We start from the raw sequence: 22,361 nt of genomic DNA, 5'->3' as shown, positions 1-22,361 counted from the left end.
GTTTTTTTTGGTTTTATTTATTTATTTATTTATTTTTGGGACAGAGAGAGACAGAGCATGAACGGGGGAGGGGCAGAGAGAGAGGGAGACACAGAATCGGAAACAGGCTCCAGGCTCTGAGCCATCCGCCCAGAGCCCGACGCGGGGCTGGAACTCACGGACCGCGAGATCGTGACCTGGCTGAAGTCGGACGCTTAACCGACTGCGCCACCCAGGCGCCCCAACTAGGGCATGATTTAAATAACAGATCCAAAATGTGAGTATCTCACGAAGCCATGAAGTACTGTTGGGAAGTCTTCTCTGAGTTTGCCAGGGCAGTGCGAATGGGGGAGGCTGTTCTCCCACAACTCCCCGGCCTCCTCACATTGGCAAAACAGTGAGTGCTTCATTAGCAAAAGGAGTCTTTTTGGGTGTATCGGACAAAAGGGAAAGAAGGAAGTGGCACGAACTATCCCATCTTCATACCCCGATCCCAGGGCAAAAGACTCAGGTCCATATACAGAGGGCTGAACTTTAGAAGTTCTAAATCATGCTAATGAACTGTTATGTAAAATAATGTTCCACCCCACCCCCGCCTTTACAGATACACCTTCATGCTGGTCTGGAAGGCCAAGTTTGAATTTAGAAGTCACAGGCTCTAGTGCTGCAGGGAGAAGTGTCTCACAGCTGGCAGCCCACCCCTCCTCCTCTCCCCACCTCCATCCCCCACTGCCTGTGTCTGGATGCCACAACCCACACGTCCATGTTCCAGCCACAGCCCCAGGCGTAGGGGTCTGCCCACCGTGGTGTGGTCTGTACTCAAAGGAGTACAGTGGGTACTCTGAGTGGGCCTCAGAGAAGAGGTCGACACAGTTTCCTGAAGCAGCTTTGGGTCCCTCAGAGAATTCTGGGGTCCTGTGTGCCTGGTCTAGAGGGCAGAAGGGAGGGGCAGTCTCTGGAGAACACAGGCCCCAGGAGGGCACAGCACTTGGCCCCGTGGACTCCTTGCCTTGAGGAGTCCACTCCTCTCCTTGAGGAGAGGAGACATTGGAGGAAGGCCAGGGCATGGCAGGCAATTTAGAGGTTGCCTTTGCCCAGGTCTGCGGGAAAAATTAAATGATGCAGTGATACACAGTATTGTGGTCTTTGTTCTGTTCCTAATCTGACTGGCTGGTTTCTCTGTGTGTACCTGTTTTGTTTTTCCTAGGGGGCTGTTTATCACCATTCATGACAAGGGCCACCTTGCAACAATGCTGAACTCTTGGCCAGAAGACAATATTAAGGTATGGTCCCATTTTCTTTTTTTTTTTTTAAATAGTTTTTTTTTTTTAACGTTTATTTTTGAGACAGAGGGAGGCAGAGCATGAAGTGGGGAGGGTCAGAGAGAGAGGGAGACACAGAATCGGAAGCAGGCTCCAGGCTCTGGGCCATCATCAGCCCAGAGCCCGACGCAGGGCTCGAACTCACGGACCGTGAGATGGTGACCTGAGCTGAAGTCGGACGCTTACCCGACTGAGCCACCCAGGCGCCCCTGGTCCCATTTTCTTTGCTACTGTTCTGTGCTTGGGTGAGTTCTTTCAAGTGGGACCAGAGGCATCCCCAGCTAGAAAATGAGCCACTGCACCAAAGGCTTTCCCAGGCCCAGAGCACAGGCTGGTGAGAGCCAAGCATAAGCGCACCATGGAGCAGAGGTTTACATTGACCCACAGCCATGTGAAATTGCCCTTATCATCATCATCATCATCATCATCAGTGGTAGTAGCAGTAGTAGTCTGAAGACATGTTCAGCATGTATTGAGTACCTACTAAATATACACTGCCAGTTTCCATGGTGGATTTGGGGAGAAATCAGAACTTCTCCGCTAGCTGACTTTTCACGAGGAAAATAAAACAGAGATACAAAAGACTAACAAGGAACCTGATCAGAGGTAAAGGAAGCACACAGAGAGAGCTGAGGGTTGAGGGCAGAGATTACTTCTAGCCTAAGGGGAATTTAGAAAGACTTCATGGGAGAAGTGACATTGGAGCAGGGCCCTGAATTGAGGGGTAGAGTTTGGCCACGTAGGCTTTGGAGAGAGGACACGGGATGAGGATATTCTTCAACAAGAGGAAAAGCTTATGATGAATGGTACCTTCATGCCTGGGTGTATGCAGTTAGTGGAGGTGGTCCATATGGAGTGACAAAGTAAACCTGCTTCTTCCTGGAATATCAGTTTTACTGAAAAAAATCTAACTGGAAAACATGTTTATATCATAAGCAGGATATAATACAGAATGCACACTTTGTGTTGGTTTTAAAATGTAAGACATGAAGCTTTGTAGGAACTTGTTAGCTTCTGGCTACATGCCCAGATCTCCTCCTGCCATAGGGACTTTTGTGGAAGAGCACGGGGGGCGGGGGGGGGCTTTCACATTTAACATCATTGTTACTTTTGGGGCACCCAGGTGGCTCAGTCGGTTAAGCATCCCAACTCTTTGATTTGAGCTTAGGTCATGATCTCATGGTTCATGAGTTCGAGTCCCACATCAGGCTATGCAGTGACAGTGTGAGGCCTGCTTAGGATTCTCTTTCCCTCTCTCTCTGCCCCTCCCCTGCTCGAGTTCTCTCCTCTCTCTCAAAATAAATAAATAAACATTTAAAAAAAAGTCATGTCGCTCCTGCAGATGAAACATGTGAAGCAAAAATACAGAACATCTGCTTGCTGCTTCATGAGGGTAGTTCTGGCCCACAAGCTGGGGAGGGGCTAGAGCTGACTGAGCACAGTGTAAATACCTCTCGGGGTGATGCCAGCACCGCCCTGCTGGACTGGGAGGCTGAGGCACCCCAGCATTGCTTCCTCCCAGACCCTCCCTCCCTGTTCCTGCCAGTTCCCTGAACGACTCCCACCTCTGCACTAGGCACTGAGTACAGCTTCTTTCTGCACACTTCTCTTTGCATCCCACCCACTTCTGGCCCTCTCTGGGAGTGGTAGCATTCAGAACCAGAGCATGGAGGCCAGGACCTTGGCTCTTCGGGCCAGGCCGAGCCACGGCCAGGACCCTGGGACTTCAGTCGTGGCCACGGTGAAAAGCTCATTTCGTACCTCTCTGTCTGGGTGTGATTTTGCCCTGTGCTTCTCTCCCCCGCTTATCTGCTTAGACTCCAGTTACATGCAGGCCTTGGCCCTGAGGGTTTTGGTCTCCATCCCAGAAGAAGCAAGTTCCTAGGGTGTGTCTAGTGAAGCTATAATAAAATCTGAACCATGTTAAGGGAAGCCAGCTCACTGGATGGGAAGTTAACTCCAGCCTGCCCTGTGCAGACGTGCTGCTGATGTCAGCAGACGAATCTGTCTACCTTCCTAGGAGGTTCAGCCGTGGTGAAACCTTGTACATAGGAGGCATGCAGTAGATGCCTGCTGAGGTGAATGAACTCAGCGGACATGATGAGGGCCTTCCGTGTACCAGGCACAGTGCCAGGAGCAGAGAAATGGGGTCTCCACCAGCATGCACCGTGCCTTCGTGCAAGCTATGAGGAATTCAAAAGAATGACAAAAAGCCATCCCCTCTAAAACAGTAAGAAGAAGGTGCCCGTTCCCCCGTCCCCCGGGCTGGCAGAGGCTTGGTGAGGGGCTCGTGGACTGGATTTCTGGTTCTCTTTGCTCCTTTGGTCAGGGCACAACTTAAAAAAATACTCGTTGACTTCAACAAACATAGTTTGAGGCCCTTCTAAGGACTGAGCGCTAACTACCAGAGAGTTGGAGACAGCAACTTTTGTGATTTTAGAGGAAGAGAAACGGAACTTTAGGTCACCCCAGATGGGGTGGGACTGGAGCAGACCGCAGACAGAGCTATCTGAAGCCTCTAGGGCAAGCAGAGGTTCCATGGGCAGATCTGGACTGGTGGATCTAAATTGGTTGCTTCCGTCTATCACATGGTAAACATCTATATGATTTCCCTGTAGTTTCCGGGATAAAGAAGGTATACAGGCCCAAACTCAAGGAACTCAAAGTCTAGTTGGAGGGACTGACCCAGAAACAACTGCAGTAGACTGTGTGCTGCTCAAGAGAGGAGCCCAGAGACAGAGGATCAAATGTGCTGACTGGCTGACCACTACCCCTGTAGTAGCGTAGAGCAGACAAGTGAGTGGCTGGGGCCAGCTCCTCCCCTCCACCCTTTCTGTCTGTCTCACTTGGGAGAAACCCCGAGATCAGTCCCTGGTAACTCTACAGAAGAATCAGCTCTGGCTTTGTGGTCAGACATCTTGAATCTGCCCTTTACTTGCCGTATGTGTAGATAAGCTCTCTGATCTTTGTTTTCTTCTTGTGAGGACTAACCATAGAGTCTGTACAACACTGAAAGGCACTCAAATGGTTGTGGTCATTGCTGGAAGTAGAAGGGGAGGCTGTAGGGCAAAGCATGGCAGGGGAAAGATTGCAGAGGCCTTCAGAGCAGTCAAGGAGGAGGCTGTGTTACCTGCAGATCCCAGGCCACAAAGGGGCAGCTGGCCGATCTGGCCCCTGGACGTGTTTGATTTGGCCTTCAGTGATTTTTCAAATTTTTGAATTGGTAGGCAAGACTTTAAAATCGGGAGACTTCATTTGAGAAAGGAAACATAGAAACTTGGATTTCTGGCTTTCTCTAGAAAAACCAGGAGCCCATAGCTGGGCTAAATATTGGGTCCATAGTTTGTAAATAAGTCACTTAGGACTGATCAGGCTGCCCCCCGGCTTACCCCAGCCTCTGGCCTGCCCCACCAGTCTTTTCCTGGAGGATCATCCCCCCCCCCCCCCGCCCCCACCACTCCTAAGGCTGCCATTTAAAAGGTTCAGAATGTTCCAACTCCTAGTCTTTCTTGTTTGCTGGTGTGTTTTCTCCAGTTGCCTTAAAGAGGAGTGAGAGACACCTGGGTGTCTCAGTTGGTTGAGCATCCGACTTTGGTTCAGGTCATGATCTTGAGGTTTGTGAGTTTGAGCCCCATGTTGGGCTCTGTGCGACAGTGCAGAGCCTACTTCAGACCCTCTGTCCCCTTCTCTCTGCCCCTCCTTCACTCACGCGTGCATGCTCTCTCTCTCTCTCTGTCTCTCAAAAATAAACATTTCATAAGACAAAAAAGAGGAGATGAAGGTCTCCCTCCCTAGGCAGGGAATACCCTTTCATGGTACTTGGGGGCTGGTGCAGATTCCCCATCATTACTTCCTTTGGTTCTGTCAGCCACTGTGATGAGAGTGGAGGAAGGAAGGTGTGCCATGAACACTCCAAGGTGGGTCCTTGAAGAATGGGTTGGGGTGTGTCGTTCCTCAGGTGAGCAAGCTAAAGTGCTGTGACTTGCCCATGGTCAGCCATGAAAGGTGTTGGATGCCCACAGAGCCCTGAAGCTGAGCCTCCTCTCCCCCAGCTGCTGAGCCCAGGAGGTGGTTTTCCAAGGCACAGGTATCTTTAGACCCTGATGCTGTTGGCCTCTTGGCTGGAGGGGAGGCGTGGTCCAGAGGAACTCAGAAGATAAAGGATGACTTTCCTTGGTTTCCCAGCCAGAAAGCAGGACTGCAGACAGGTACAGGAGAAGTAGGCTGGGAGGGAAGTGAGGCCAAAGCCCAGGGCTGTGGAGGCCATGACGTTTTGTGGGCCCCTCTTGTTCAGGGAGGAGGGGACGGGCCAGGCTGCCCAGAGCTGTCCAGCGTAAATCACAAAGAGGAGTGAGAACTGCTTTTCTGACTCTTTCCCACAGTGGCCACCGCCTTGAGCCTGAGGAAGGCTCGGCTGAGAACAGCCCTCCTCCCCACAGCTTTCCCAAGCTCCTAAATCTCTCCCTCATCCCAATCCCAGCAGCTTCCGGGGGGAGGTGCTTAGAGGTGGCTGGGCACAGGAGCAGCCCCTTCCACGTAGGCAGGCAAACTTAGGAGGTGCTGGCACCAAGTGCCCGCCTGTAATGCACAGGCCCACTCCCTCCTCAATGTCAGAAGGTGGGTTTCCTGGGAAACATTCTCTGAGATGGATATCAGCATATCAGGGAGTGCTCTTGGGATCAACACCTCTAGAAGGGAAGGAAGCAGGAGAAAGCCCAGAGAGAGGCTGAGCTGGGTGAGGTCTCAAGGAAGACTCAGCTGAGCCCATGAGGAGCCTCTGTAGCTGGGGTCGTCCTTCAAAGTCAAACCAACTTGGGGCAGAGGAGCCAGGCCTTTGTAGCCCTGCATCCACCAGTCATTGGTTGTGGACTTCTACCCTTTGGAACAGGGTGTGACTTTGGGCAAGGTGGCTCTCTTCAGTCAAGGAAATTCTCAAAGCGGGCTGACAGCTGAGGGTACGGCTAAGGGAATCACTCCTTCAGTCCTGAAAGGGAGACGTGGGCAGCTCATCCCCATATCCACCTCACACAGCTCTGCCAAGTGCTTTATGTAGATTACCGCATCTACTTCTCCTCATGACTTGTAAGTGGTAGGGATTATTATTATTCCTATGGTAGAGACAAGGAAGCTGAGAGGTTAGGTTGTTTGTGAAGGGTGGAACCAAGAATTGAAACTGCAGACTGTGCATCATTTATGTTGTGGATAGTAGGTGGCGAGGGGGGAGGAGGAGGAGGAGGAGGAAGAGGAGAAAAGGAAGGACGAGAGGGAAGGAGGAAGGAGAGGGATGCATACACAGCGCTGTGGGCAGCCCATGACATAGCTACAAGTCCAGGGAAAGCAGGGCTACAGCAAGCAAGGAGTCATGACCCTCAGGTCAGTCTGAGGTCAGCCCCATTGGGTCCACCTACACTAAGGGACATGGACAATAAGTCAGAAAATGCTGTATGTCCAAGCTACGTGGACAGAGGAAGAATGTGGCCCACCCTCCCCCTAGTCATCTGAAGTAAGAAGAATTAGGAGTTGCACATGCCATCCAAACAAGGAAACTGTGATCCTGTAGTTCCCATAGTTATTGCTGGACTCTAAAACTCCACAGTGCTACTCAGATTTGTTCTCAGCCTTTTGACCTCTACTGCACTAGTGGCCCTTGGCATCAGCTCCACTGATGTCATGAAAAATAGGATCCAGTATCTCCTCTCCCAACTCATTCATTCACACAAAAGGTCTGAATTAGCCCTTTGCAGATCTTTTGCTTTCTATGTTAGATCTGTCACATCGGCCACTGTTTATTCAGTTCATATCACACTGCAGGCACCAAGCACAGTGCTGAAGAATCAAAGATGACAAGTCCCATTATTTGCCCTCAAGACAAGCTAGAGGAGGGAGTGATGACTTCTGGAAGGGGAGAACATCATGGAGGAAGGTGACTTGTGTACAGCTCCTTAAAGCACACAAGGATGGTAGGATGTGGATCAGAGAGATCATAGGGATTGAGGGGGTAAAATGGCATGTAGTCAGGAAAGTACAAACCTTACACAAGGTTAGAATTACTCTGTTTGGATAAAGAAGAAATTCAAAGAGTAGACTGGACCTGGACCATGGAAGGCTTTAAATGCCAGTCAAAGATGTTTGAGCTTTGTTTTACAGGCATCGAGAGCCCCTGGAGGTTTAGAGTAAGAAAGTGACAAATCTGGGTGTGCTTTGGAGACCTGCAGTGGAGCGGGGGGAATCCCAAGAGTGGAGAAACCAGTCAGGAGACCACTGCAGTGGTTGATGAGATGGATGGGCTGACCTAAGGCACGTGGCAATGAAAGTGAAGTTCATGGAACAAATGGAAAAACAAGGAGCAAATCAAATCAGCAGAACTTGGTAACCAATTGGCTGTGGCTGAAGGAGACAAGACAGTTTTGAGCTTGGGAGATAAAGGTAACAAAGGGCAAGAAGGCAGCAGAAGTGAAAGGTTTAGAAGAGTAAAAGGGAAAAGCAGAGTCATTTGGTTAGGGACTCAAGAATTTGGGAGGATTATTGGACATCCAAGTGGCAATGTCCAACAGATAGCCAGCTGTACATGGCCATTAAGAATGACACTTTTTGGGATAAGCACTAGGTGTCCTACATAAGAGATGAATCACTGGGTTCTACTTCTGAAGCCAGGACTACACTGTATGTTAGCTAACTTGAATTAAAAAAAAATTAAAAATGACAGCAGAAACCACAACTTTTGCATGACTGACTTTCTCAGCCATTAGCCACTGCATCGCTGCTTGGTTTCCATTTCAATCACTCATTTAACAGATAGTTACTGAGTGGCCTTTCTGTGATAATGCTGAACTAGAAAGAAATAAAACAATTAAAAATTTAATATGGGATCTTTGCCCCAAATAATCACTACCATGGTAATCATAAAAGAAGCAACCATTTATTGATCACTTACCCAACGCACCTGGTGAAAATGAAACTGTTATTTCATTTCATCTTTACAACAATCTGATGAGTGAGGTATGATTATTATCCCTATTTTATGGAAAATTAAAACTCAGAAAAATTATCTGTTTACCCAAGTTTACATATGGTACATTATCAAGAAGCCTAGATTTAAATACTGGTTATCAGACTCCAGAACCCCTGCCATTAACCTTTAGGTTGTTTGGTGAGATAAAATGTGCATTTTTTAAAATGTTAAAGTAGCACCCTATGCAAGGATTGGCAAGCAGTAGGTGCTTAATCAATGTTTGTGGAAGGCAGGCAGACAGACAAAGAGGGCGAGCAGGCTACCTGTGCAGTAGCTATAAGAAGTGCTAGGAGGAATCACATTAGATTGTCATGGGCAGCGTTTGCATGCTGGAAAAAGAGAAGGAGCATAGGGGCTGAGAGGGAGGAGATGATAGGTGAGTTCAGAGCATGTCTGGGAGGAATGAGGAGGCCAGTCTGGCTGGAGGAGGAGCTTGTGTGCAGATGCGTAGCAGGAGATAAGTCAGAACATATATTGGGTTCAGATCATTAAGGAGTTAAACGTTTTGGACTCTATTCTTTGGACTGTTAGAAGCCACTAAAGGTCTTTGAACCTAGGAATGGCATAATGAAAATGGGCTTCTGATACAGTGAATCTGGCATTGGTTGGGAGGGGAGATTGGAAGGAAGATGAGTGTGGCTTCAAGCTGATGCAGTAACCCAGCCATTCTCACGGTGGGGTTGAGAGTGGGTGACAAATGGAGCGAGACATGCCCTCAGAGGAGGTGGGCATGCAGTGGAGTGCCCTTGAACATTTCAGGAGCCCCATCGCCATTGAAAGACCCCAGAGTTGTAGGGATAACACCCTGGAGTAGTCACTGACTTCCTCTGTTTAACTCACTGCACCTCAACGGAGAGAAATTCTGAGACAGTGGGAATCAGGATAAGGAAGCTTGGATTAGGAGAGATGGGAGATTCCCAGAGTGTGGGCACCCTTCATACGAAGGCACAGGCTTCACCAGGGAGAGCTGCTAGGGGGAGGTCAGAGGCGGGCTGTGGGGAGGGTGGCAAAGAGGCAGGGCAGAACTTTACCAAGAACACATGTGCTTTAATGGTGCTTCTGCCAACTGAAATGTGGTAGAAGGAGCCCTGAACCAGGAACCCAAACCCTAATTAGGATCCTGCCCTGCCACATGCACAAAGTGACTTTAGTAAGTCATCTAAACTGCCCTAAGATACCCAATGTGCAAACATCCAGTCCAGTGCCTGGCATCTGGCTGATACGTAACAAATACATATCAAACATGAAGGTCTTAGAGCTTCTGTTTACTCACCTGTGAAATGGGCTAACAGTCTCAGACTCACCTACCTGCCAGGGCTGTGGAGAGAATTAGGTGACATGTGGGTTGAGAACATTCTCCATAGAAACAGTAGAGCAGTCTGAGGGGGAATATCATAATCTTCATGGGTCTCTTGTACCACGACCCTGTGAGTCCCCTTTTCAGAAGAGGAGGAGTGTTTTTAAGAATCCCTATCCCTGGGGCACCTGGGTGGCTCAGTCAGTTGAACTTCTGACTCTTGATTTTGGCTCAGGTCACAATCCCAGGGTCGTGGGATTGAGCCCCATGTCGGGCTCCATGCTGAGGGTGCAGCCTCCTTGGGATTCTCTGTCTCTGTGCCTCTCTTTCTCTTTAAAAAAAAAAAAAAATCCCTACACCTGTTTCTACCAAAAGGCAGCACCAGCCCATGTGCACGCTCACACTTAAGAGAGCTAGAGAAACAGAAATGATAAGTTGTCATGGACCCCTTGGGTACCAGATCATAAACTCTTCCAGGGCCAAGAATGGGTCTTCATCTCTTGATCCCCAGGGCTGGAGTTGTACCTGCATGGAGTGAACTGAGCCCTGTGGTGCCCATGAGCACCATGCTTGGGGCACCGGGACCTCCATAGCTCAGAGCTGGTCCTAAGACCTGGCCAAAGCCAGGCTCCAGAGGAGGGATGGGTGGCCTCATAAACTTAACTCATTTCAAGACAGAGGAATGATAGCAGGTGGAGGTGACCTATAGACAAGTTCGTTGTCACCCTGAGGGGATCCCTGTGGCTTTCACAGTCTGACTCCTGCCTGGCATTTTGTTGTGTGCTTTCATAGGACCGGCATCTCCTTGTTCCCCACACATAACCCACCCCCTCCCCATCTCTATCCTGGATCCTGATTTCCTCTTGTATCAAGCACCTTCATCCCCAGCTGCACCCCCTGCAGACAGTCTTCTCCTGTGTCAGGTGTGGCACATGTGTCCCCTCACCCATGAAGGGTTCCCCTACAGAAAGTGACTCTCCCTTCTCTGTCTCTGCTGCCCTCATGCTGTTTATGCTGTACCCACTTTCCTTCCAGACTCGTTAATTATAAATACATATATTTCATCTCTTGTTTTGCCCCTTAGTTCTTGAAGGCCTGAGTCCATACATACTTGTTATTACAAAAGCACAAACTGACGCTCCTTCCCCCAGGATCTGGCATAGTGTCTGCGAAGTGGGTGTTGTGTAAATATGTGCTAAAGGAATGAATAAGTGAATATCTATCATAATCACAATAATTTCAGTTACCATCAGCTTCATCGGCATCTGTTAGTTAACAGCAAGGAAGTCCTGAACCAGCACCGTGTCTGGCACCTAGGTTGCCTTCAGTGAATATTTCCCAGAACACAAATCCCAGTACATGTCTAGAATCCTCCTGGTTTCATGTGGAGTAGTGACCCCAGCAGCTGTCATAGGAGCCCTGCCCTGTGCAGGGTGGGTTTATTACACCCTAGGAGCAGGTCTGAGAGACTTCATTGGCCTCTATACCGGGGGCTGGTGGCAGTGGCATGAACACCTGTTTTTTATTGTCTCTGTTCATTATGTCCTTCCTTCCCTGCCCCCAGATCCCAAGCTGAGAAGATCTGCTTAGTTTCTTTGAGGGGGAGCAACTAGATATGATTTCCCTCCAGCTGTTTCTTCAGTCCCCACCCCAAACCTCAGAGCAGGGCAAGGTGTTAGCTCAGTGGGGTTTCTCACCAGCCTGCCAGGAAGGGGAGGGCATGGGAAGAAGAAAGCCTACCTGCAGCTGAATGAATCCCTTGGCCTTTCCACAGACAGGCGGTTTTGTTCCGCAGCAGAGGAGGTGGGCGTCCATTTGACAGGCCTGACGTGTGCAAGGGTTGATAAGATGAGCACTTTGTCATGAGAGGCGCTTCCCAATTGTTTTGTTTCCAGGCCGTGGTGGTAACTGATGGGGAGCGCATCCTGGGCCTAGGCGATCTGGGCTGCTACGGCATGGGCATCCCCGTGGGCAAGCTGGCCCTGTACACAGCGTGCGGAGGGGTCAGCCCGCAGCAGTGCCTCCCAGTCCTGCTGGACGTCGGCACCAACAATGAGGTAACACGCCACCCTGAACTGGAGCCCTGGGGCCAGAAGGTGGCAGCTGGGGTGGGGTGGGGGGTGCCTTTGAGGGGCAGGGTCCACGGGGACCGCCCTGGGAAGTGGTGTTTGTGCGTGTCTGCAGGCTCCACTCTGGGTCTCTGTGTCAGGGAAGACAAAAAATTACTCAAGAATTCCTTCTTAGTGACCTTCATCTCTGAGTTTAAAATCAGTGCAAATTCATCTTTTAAAAATTGGAAAAAATTAGGGTGCCTGGGTGGCTCAGTTGAGCGTCTGACTTCGGCTCAGGTCATGATCTCGCAACTCAGGAGTTCGAGCCCCCCATCAGGCTCACTGCTGTCAGCCTGTCAGCGCTGAGCCCACTTTGAATCCTCTGTCCCCTTCTCTCTGCCCCTCCCTTGCTTGCGCTCTTCAAAAAATAAATAAGTATTTTAAAAAATTGGAAAAAATTTGAGAAAATCAGAAGTGTTAAATATAAAATAAAATATCATTTGCACAACCAGTACTAATCATGGTTTATGTTTTGGTGTATTTCCTTCCAGGCTTTTCCCCACCAAAGCATTTATAAAAACAAAATTGGATTTATATTAAATTTTGCATCGGAAACCTTCCACAGATGGACACCCAGGTTGCTTCTAGCTTTTTTGCAAATATAAATTTACTCTGAGCCCATTTTTGTAGATCAGTCTTTGTTTCCAGGTGTGATTATATAGTTAGGATAATTTCCTAGAAATGGAAATATTGAGGCAAGGGGAGTGGTGATTTTTTAGGTTCTTGATTCATACTGTCAAAAACATTATACTTACTTGGATTGTGCAGTGATCTTTCTCAAGATACTTGTCACGAGTCTTTGCATGGCCTTCCTCCTCCCTGTACACTGTACATCCCCATTGCTTTTTTATTTTTTAATGTTTACTTATTTATTTTGAGAGAGGGAGGGAGGGAGGGACAGAGAGAGAGAATCCCAAGCAGGCTCTGTGCTCAGTGTAGAGCCCTATATAGGGCTTGATCCCATGACCTGAGCCAACATCAAGAGTCAGACACTTAACCATCTGAGACACTCAGGCATCCCTACCCCCATTTCTAAACATGAATGAGCACTTGTACCTCCTAGCAAGGAATGATGCTTATTTGGGCTTCATCCACAGATGGAATCAAAGGAGAGGACAGCTAGGCAGACCTTGCTAAGAGCTGGGAAATCGTGGGGCGTGGGAGGTGAAGGAGGACAAGGGAAGTGGGAAGCAAGGACCCTGGTCCTGCATCACTGACAGCCAGGTGAGTCCCTGCACCCATTCTGGTACAATGAGGAACTGAACCAGAAGGTTTTTGAGTGTTCTACCTCTAAAGCTCTTCTCCACATGCCTCCCTCCAGCCTCGGAGACAGGAGGCAGGATGGAGACACAAGCCTTAGAGTTGCTCCATAAGACCAGTCCTCAAGGTCTGCTGTATGCTGTGTGTGGTTCTCTTTCCTAGACCAGGTGCCTGGGTTTTGCTGAAATTGTCCTTTGGTCTCAACATGCATGGAATCATGCAGGCATGGATGAGTGTAGCGAACTTTAAAAAAAAATTTTTTATTAGTTTTCTTTATTTTTGAGAGGGAGAGAGAGACAGAGTGCATGTCGGGGAGGGGCAGAGAGAGAGGGAAACACAGAATCGGAAGTAGGCTCCAGGCTCTGAGCTCTGAGCTGTCTGCACAGAGCCCGATGTGGGGCCAGAACCCACGAACCACGAGATCATGACCTGAGCCCACGTCGGACGCTCAACCAACCGAGCCACCCAGGTGCCCCAAGTGTAGCAAAGTTTTAATTGTTCTTCCCATCCAATACTTCCTGCTGTGTTCCCACTGGATTTAAATTTTTTTAATGTTTATTTTTTGAGGGAGAGAGACACAGAACACGAGCAGTGGAGGGGCAGAGAGAGAGGGAGACACAGAATCCGAAGCAGGTTCCAGGCTCTGGGCTGTCAGCGCAGAGCCCAACGTGGGGCTCAAACACACAGACCACAAGATCATGACCTGAGCTGAAGTCAGACGTTTAAACTGACTGAACCACCCAGATGCCACTCCAACTGGATTTAATTGAGACCTTTACTCACTGTCTCCTAAGAACCCGCTCCAAGCAGCATTGAATCTGATCCTAAGGCCTCTGTATCCCCTGGAAGGGTGTCAGTCGCCTGTAGCACATGCATAAGGTCCTGTGTCATTAAAGGTCCAACACCCTTGCAATGATGTGCTAAAATCTAGAGCCCCAGCTTGTAATAAACCCACCAGAAGAGATGGCAGGAAACTATGAGTAAATCATGGCCAGGCAGCTTTTCACAGACCACCCTGTTTAAGCTTGACAACCCAGAGAAATTAATTTGCCCACAAAGATCTGCTAGGAGTGACAAGGCAGGGATCCTAATCTGTATCTGCCCTCCTCTTCCCATACCACAGCTGCCTGCCTGGCTTCCTGCTGCTTTGTAAGCAAAGGTCATTTCTTGATTTTTAGAATTTTTATTACTAAGGTCACTTGAACACATTATTCAAAATCTTAAAACAGAATTGACATTTCTCCCACAATGCTACATCTATGTTTCTTTCCAGTATCTGTCTATGCATAAACATAGATGGAGTAATGTGGCTATAATTTTGTTCTGATTTTTTCAATGAATGGTATTTCATGAACTTTCTCTCTACTTACTTAGCAAGAGTTTATTGAATGTTGAGTAGGTGTCAGGCATTGGCTAGGCATGAGGAAGATAAATGAGAGCCAGGCGTGGGTGGAATATTCTACTTGTCAGTGTTTCAATACTGCCACCTAATTGATCATTTTAATGGCTAATGTGTTACATCTCCACCAAGTGTCTGCTTCTCCCCCTGAGGCTTTAGGACTCTGAATCACTTCTCCCTCTGGGTGTGGAAGTGAGAGAGCTTCCCCTGGGTCTGCCTACTCCTGTCAGGAAGGACCAGAGTATGTATCCCCCGCTGAGAGGGGAAAACACAAGGTGAGAGGAGGCGCTGCCCCCACAGCATGAGGTGAGAGAAAGCAGTTCCCACCCTGTGCAGTTAGACCAGTACCAGTATCTGCAATGTGCCAGGGCTTTATAGATTTTCATAGCCTTTATCGATTTTAACAGATTTTATAGATTTCAATCTCATTTAATTCTGACAGCAGCTGTATGTCCTCCCCCATTTTATAGATAAAGAAACTGAGACTGAAACATGTTAACTACTTACCTCAGGTACCACAGCACTGAGTATCAGAGCTGGGATTTGAACCTGGGTATCTCTGATTCCAGAGTTGCCTTGTCCACTGTGGCACTCTTCTTCAAGGGGTCAGGCATTCGTGTTATAGACTAGGTAATGAAGACTGGGAAGCAGGTGTTTCAACCAGTCAGGGTCCTGTGGACACTCAGGCGTAGGTGTGCTGATGTTATCTGCAGGGTCCTCTTGCTCCAGAGAAAGGCAAGCTCCCACCAGACCCTCCTCACAAAATTCAAGACACAAAAATCCAAAGTTACAAAGCGGCCCATATCAGGAAAACAGTGGTTTCACTCTTTCCAGATGCATTCACTATATGATGTCCCACACTACAGTTCTTTTTAAAAAAAGGAGTCAATTTGCAAGATTCCCACCCCCGGCCCAGAAGTCTTGGGGCATATCTCCCTGAACCCACCCCTAGAGCAAGCCAGAGCAACAGGAGACCCCCGCCCCCCGCCACACACACACACACACACACACACACACACACACACACACACACAGCAAGCCAGAGCAACGGGAGAGAGGCTTAATCTTGCACCTTTCATCTCACATGTCAGTGCAGGGAGGGTGCTGTTGTGGGGGGCTGTAGGGTCAGGATGATGACACCATCTGTGTGTGCAGCTCTGTGAAAACCCCTGAGGCAACAGGAGCTTTAATCAGAGTCAAGGAAAACACCCCTCCATGTTTCCTGTTGAAGGAAAACATCTGCTGCCTGCAGCCCTACAACTGAGTCACTTTTACCTGCCGCCCCCAAGGACGTTTGGAAAGATAAATATGGTGGGCAGTGATCCCATGAAAAGGGGACATCCCATGCTTAACTTCTAAAGGGACAAAGCCCAGGGAGCCCCTCCCAGATAGGCCCACCTGCTCTGGGCCTCTGTCAAGGCTGTGTGTGGATCAGTTTGTACGTTTTATTTCCTACACATGCAAGGCCAGACGGCATCATGCACTGTCCACATTAGAAGGGACTGGAACGATAATTGCCCCTTAAATAACCCAGGAGTGAGGGGTGCTAACCTCCATGCAGTTGAAAATCTATATATAACTTTTGAGTCCCCCAAAACTTACTAGTCTACTATCCACAGGAAGCCTTACCAATAACATAGTCGATTAACACATACTTTGTATGTTGTATGTGTTAAATACTGTATCCTTACAATGAAGTAAGCTAGAGAAAAGAAAAGAATATTAAGAAAATCACAAGAGAGGGTCTCCTTGTGTGGCTCAGTCCGTTAAGCGTCCAACTTCAGCTCAGGTCATCATCTCGTGGTTCATGGGTTTGAGCCCCGCGTCGAGCTTTGTGCTGACAGCTCAGAGCCTGGAACCTACTTCAGATTCTGTGTCTCCCTCTCTCTCTGCCCCTACCCCACTCTTGAGCGTGCACGCGCTCTCAAAAAATGAATAAGCATTTAAAAAATTTTTAAAAATCACAAGAGAAAATACATGTATGGCACTGTACTGTATCGAAAAAAAAAATCCCTATGTAAGTGGGCCTGCACAGTCCAAATCTGTGTTGTTCAAGGGCCAAGTGTACTTGTCCTTCAAACCCCTTGTTCCACCCAGGAAGAGGGGCCTCCGAGCAGAAGTGGCTTTTCCCGGGTTTGATTCTGAGCCTAGTGCTCTTGTCACTCTACACAGCAGGTCCTGCAGGGCAACCCGGGGGTGGGGGGGTGGGGGGGGCTTGGCTCTAAAATGGCCTCTGAGCCTTAGGAGTCTTGAGCCTCGATGGATTCTAATGGGTGGAGAGCTCCTTGGGGACACATGGGAACAGACTGTCAACAGAGCTGGGCAAACAGCCTTGGGTGTGTTACTGGACTGCTGAGGAAGCATGGGTTTGCCAACAGAGCTGGGTGTTGAAGGCCTGCTTCTGCCTCTCGAGAGCATCGTTGCTGAGGCTGATGAACAGCCAGCGTTCACCGTGTGGTGCCATCAGAGGCACTCACTCCCTGTGTGCATGTGATCACTGAGGGTGCCCCTCCTGGGATCTTTGTAGCTTACCCGTGGGTTTGACCGAGCAACCAGGGACACATGTGGTAGGCATAACTGCCATCCTGAGAGGGGGGGTGTGCTGTGTCCACGCATGAACCCAATCCCATGACCTCCCCAGACCCCCAGATGTTCTCTGGGTAACCTCTTAGCGTGCCTGTTGCTACTTAAGATACATATTTTTCCAGGCCAGGAAGTTCATCTCTCTTCCAGCTTTAATCCAGTACTCAGAGATATGGCAAGTGAAGAGGAGGAAACCCATTTTGTTTTCCATGACAGTTTGTCTCCAAGAAACACCCAAAGTCACAGACCTAAGTGACAGAGCCTAAATTCGAACCCTGGTCTAATGCCAAAGCCAGACCAGACTGAGGGCGCTCAGAGGGAGCACCCTGACCAGTACCACCCAGCCCGGCAGTGCCCTTTGCTCTGCATGCAGCACACTGCCTCCCAGCTTCAAGATCCCTTCTGCCCCTCTTGCTGGGGTTACCAGATTTAGCAAAGAAAAATATACGATGCCAATTCAATTTAAATTTCAGGTAAATAGCTAATCATATTTTGGCCTGTGTTCCATGTATGTTCCTTGCAACACTTGGGATATATTTAGGCTAAAAGAAAAAAATTATTGCCTGGCTGAAATTCAAGTTGAAGTAGGCGTTCTGTATTTTTTCTGGCAATACTACCTACTGAAAACTTCTAAACACGTACGTAAGGAAGTGAAGGATAGAGGAGGGGTGCAAGGAGAGAGTCCAGGTCAGTTACAGCCCCACGCCTTGCTGGCAGCCACTGTTACAGGTAAGTCACTCAGTGGGACAGAGGGCAGAATATGGACTTCTTGTTTCATGGTGTGCCAGGACAGAGTGAGTGCTCCACCCTGTGCTGTTTTGGAGAAGCCATTCCCCCTCCTGCCAAAGGAGATCCAGCTGGCTAGTGATGGAGACTCCATCACTGCTCCCCCGCCTCACCTGCAGGATGATAGCCTGACCTTCCCAGCCACTGCTGAGTTCCTCCAGAGGACCAGGCAGAGGACAAGCCACCCCCAGGTCAGCTGTTCCCCTCCTACATGGAATATTGGGGAGAAGGGACACTGTCATGAGGTCCAGTCAAAGCAAGGCTTAGCTGCTTTCTGGCTGTGTGCGTTTGGGCAATTTCCGTAAACTGTCCACCTTCCTCATCTGTGAAATGGGGATGAGAATAGGTAAGACAGAAGGATCGAATTACTTTTGATTCAGTAGTAAATTACTTGAAAGTTCTATACAAATATTTTCAGTATTTATATTTCAGTATTATCTCCATATAGAAACTTTATTTCCAATTTTTTGTGTGTGCTTAGTTAGGAAGTATTTCAGGCATAAAACATTTTAATATAAAAGCAAAATATAAAGACTCTTCTAAAGCTTTCGTAGTCACTCTTATGTCTCAGTAGTACCTCGTTTTGGTTGACCTTTGATTCTAAACATAGATACACTGAGAAAGTTTTGGAAAATCCTAAAATTCTTCAGTACCTCTGGAGAATTTGCCTTGCCCCACAAACCACACACACAGCACTGAGAAACTCACTTTTCGCTGCCTGATAGTACCAGTGATTCAAATCTTCACTTTGGCAACGTTACAGATTGTAACTCACTGCTGGACCCTTTAAGTCTGTATAAGAACTAAAACTGTGAGTCTTTTCTGCAGATGCTGAGAATTATACTGTTTCTATATGTGTATGCCCTTCAGGGCTGTGTGTGTGCATGTCTGTGTGTGTGTGTGTGTGTGTGTGTGTGTGTGTGTGTGTGTGTATGTGTTTCGGATAGCTGAAATTACATCTGTGCCCTTTTATATCCTGCTCTTTTCACTTAAAATAATCTCATACACAGGGCTCCCGGGTGGCTTAGTCGGTTGAGTGTTTGATTTCGGCTCAGGTCATGATCTCACGATTCGAAGGTTCCAGCCCCGTGTTGGGTTCTGTGCTAACAGCTCAGAGCCTGGAGCCTGCTTCAAATTCTCTGTCTCCCCTTCTCTCTGCCCCTTCCCCACTCATGCTCTATCTCTCTCCTTCAAAAATAAACATTAAAAAAAAAGGTTTAAATAACCTCATTAAATAACCACATTTGTCCAGGTGGCTGCACAGTTTTAAAAACCACTAACTTTAATGACTGTCTAGCTTTCCATCAAGTCCTCACAACATTTACTTTATGGTGTGCCCTTGGCTGGATGTTTCCTGCCCCTAAGTGGCTTTTTCAGGGTCACCTTGAAGGTGGCACGTGAAGGGTGGGCACCTGAATGCCCACCGTCATCCTTTAGTCTAATAAACACACATGCCTGCCAGGGCAGAATCCTAAACTGTCTCAGGGAGGTATAATCTGGAGGTGAAGAGAGTGAGAGTCGAAGGATAGGGCTGACCCTCTTGCTAAATGTAGACTGTGGTGCTTTGCAGAAAGCTCTACACCTACCTTGGGTTGTGTGCACTTGGGATCGGGGATGAGGGTTTAGGAAGGCAGATACTTCCTGCCTAGTCTTGTCTGTCCCCTACACTTTTGCATAACCACGTCTGTAGCACTATCAAGACAGTATGGGTCTAGAGCAGTGTCTTTAACAAAAATAACTCCATTCTGGTGGATGTGCAAAAGAGCTGCCCGAGCTTTGTGGCTCTGTGGGGAGGACCGTGGGCTCTGGAGCCAGGCAGCCTGAGTTTGAGTCCTGACTCTTCCACTTACCAGCCTGAGGTCTGTGCACCCGATCCTCTGAGAAACAGAGGTGTGAAAGGTTTGTTGGGGAACACCCAGGAAGAATAAAGGGGGAAGCAGGAGCAGCTGGCGAGTGGGTGGGGCCTTCAGGCTACAGTGTAGATCTGACCCCCTTGAAAGGAGAGAAGGAAGGAAGGAGACCTCAGTCAGAAGACCCCAGCCTGAGTGTGTGTCTGACTTTGGCTCAGGTCATGATCTCATGGTTTGTGAGTTTGAGCCCCACATCAGGCTCTGTGCTGACAGCTCAGAGCCTGGAGCCTGCTTCGGATTCTGTGTCTCCCTCTCTCTCTGCCCCTCTCTCACTTGCACTCTGTCTCTATGAATTAATTAAGAAGATCCCAGTCTGCAGTGTGGTCCTGGGAAAGCCTCAGGAAGGTTGATGGAAAACCCAAGCCCGGGTTGCCTGCACAGAGGGTTGGCCCAGCATTGGCCAGGCATCTGCTGTGCGTGGCCATGGCTGGGAGCAGCCCAGAGACAGCATGGCAGCTGAAGGCTGTCCACTCAACTCCTCTTCCTCAGCAGGTTCTCTTAAGGGAGTTCTGAGCCACATACCTCTGTGGATGTCCCACCTCTTAGGGGAGAATTGCATACTTAGAATGTTCCTTAGCATGTGGCACATACGAAGCGCTGTGAAAGTTAAAGCTGCTGTCATCACTTTATGGCGTATGTCAAAACTCACAAAGCTCTCTCACAGACATTATTTCTTTTAATCATCATAAGCACACTTTCCAGCTGGCGTCTCATTCCCTTTTGACAAATGAGAAGACAGGTCCAAGGGGTCCTGTGATTTGCCCAAGGTCACGGCTAGTCTGTGATGGGGGTCAGATTTGGGGCGGGGCGGGGGGGAGCTTCCATTTGAGGTCAGGACTGTGGGGTCCTTATCTCTGCATCCTACAATGCAGAGATGAGCGTAACATGATGCTTATCCTCAAGGAGCTCATAGTTTTGGTGCTGCAGACACAAAACTTCTGGAGACGCTCACACACAGAATCACTTACTGTTTCCTGAATATACCAGGCACTTTTCCCTCCTTCTGCCTCCAGCCCCCAGCCCTTCCCTATGCTGACTCCACCTGGAGAGCCCAGCCTGTCAAAATCTGCCCATCTTTGTTTTGTTTTTTGAGAGAGTGTGCAAGCACGTGAGTGGTAAAGGGGCAGAGAGAGAAAAAGGGGGACGGAGGATGTGAAGCAGGCCCTGCACTGACAGCAGCGAGCCTCGTGTGGGGCTTGAAGCCACAAACCGTGAGATCGTGACCTGAGCAGAAACCAGATGCTGAACCCACTGAGCCACCCAGGCGCCCCACTGTGTCTTTTAATGCTCGACTATTTCCCCCATGACAGTCACCGCCTATCCCCCAGTGGGAATTACTTTACTCCTTCCCTGTGCTTCCATGTGCCAGACTTAGTGCCAAAACAGTGTCACTCTTCACTGTAGTAGAGTTTGTTTACTCATGAGCCCCCTGCAGTAGACGGTGAGCACCTTGAAGGCAACAACCACTCCTTACTCATTTACAGACCCCAGGAGAGCCCAGTGTCCGCAGTAACAGACCGGCAGTAAATGTGCATGATCGGGTCCACTGATTGTGTAGGGTGTGTGTGTGAGGGGTTAGAGAAGAGGTGGGAAGTTGGCCAGTGGCAGACACAGAAGATAACCAGAGTGTATGAGGGCTGTGACAGAGCTGCAAGAGGTGGAATGGGGGGACCCCTAACACAGGAGGTATTCCGCAGGGGGACATCTTTCTTGAGCGGAAATGTCTGGTTGTATCATTGTATCCTTGTACCCTCAGGGACTAGCACAGTGCCAGGCACGTGGTAGGTATTCAGTGAGATTTCTTTTGAATGAATAAAGTGTTTTCTAATTTGAATTCAGATCTGTGACTTTGGACGAGACCCAATACCTCAATCCAGATGCTGTCTAGAGCCCCAAATAGATGTTTGGCAGTGTTTAGAGACATTTTTTCTTGTCATAACTGGGGGTGCTACTGACTTCTAATGGATAGAGGCCAGAGATGCTGCTAAATATTCTACAATGTGCAGATCAGCCCTCTCATCAAAGAATTCCAAGCCAAAATGTCAATAGTGCCAGTATTGGGAAACCTTGAAATAAACCCAGAGCAGGGGCACCTGGGTGGCTCAGTCGGTTAAGTGTCCGACTCTTGATTTCAGCTCAGGTCAGATCTAATGGTTCATGAGTTTGAGCCCCACGTCTGGCTCTGCACTTACAGCACAGAACCTGTTTGGGCTCTGTCCCTCCCTGGCTCGTTCTCTCCCTCTCCCTCTCTCAAAATAAATAAACATTTTTTTTTAATTAAGAAAAACCAGAGCACCTGCAGCCAGGGGTTGGAAGACCACATCTGAGAGAGGATTTTCTGTGTCAAAGCATCCTTGTTTCCTAACATTGGAACCATCTAGGAGTCCCACCTCAGTCAGTGGCCTAGCCTCCAGACCCTTCTAGGGATGACACCTGGCGAGGCAGGTCGGGCAGCCAGCATCCAGCTCCCTCCGCCCCCTCTCCCTGGTCCTTCCCACTAAACCAGGACAGTTGAACAAACGGATGCTGTCTTCTCCAGGAGCTGCTCAGAGACCCCCTGTACATTGGGTTGAAACACCAGCGTGTGCGTGGGAAGGAGTACGATGACCTGCTGGACGAGTTCATGCAGGCTGTGACAGACAAGTAAGTGGGTCAGCCTATTCCTTTTGAAAAAGGACTCTTGGGAGATGGTCTGGATCAGG

At 48.8% G+C, this 22,361-nt stretch overlaps 1 protein-coding gene across 3 annotated transcripts in view; it reads left to right on the top strand.

Annotated features, from left to right (window-relative positions):
• The window catches only part of ME3 (malic enzyme 3), a 185,358-nt gene that overhangs the window by 117,914 nt on the left and 45,083 nt on the right, over positions 1-22,361 (top strand). For 2 of the 3 annotated variants that reach the window (XM_040489569.1, XM_040489568.1), the window contains exons 5-7: positions 1,187-1,262; positions 11,506-11,667; positions 22,199-22,302. In XM_040489569.1, coding sequence (XP_040345503.1) covers positions 1,187-1,262; positions 11,506-11,667; positions 22,199-22,302 — 342 coding nt within the window. The remainder of the gene's footprint in view (positions 1-1,186; positions 1,263-11,505; positions 11,668-22,198; positions 22,303-22,361) is intronic. The other variant, XM_040489570.1, reaches the window with a different exon arrangement.

This window comes from Herpailurus yagouaroundi, unplaced genomic scaffold (assembly GCF_014898765.1).
Source record: "Herpailurus yagouaroundi ecotype Mexico unplaced genomic scaffold, PumYag 180, whole genome shotgun sequence".
In the NCBI taxonomy this organism is placed as follows: domain Eukaryota; kingdom Metazoa; phylum Chordata; class Mammalia; order Carnivora; family Felidae; genus Herpailurus; species Herpailurus yagouaroundi.
The sequence above is the reverse complement of the archived record's forward strand: the minus strand, read 5'-3'. Positions and strand labels throughout refer to the sequence as shown.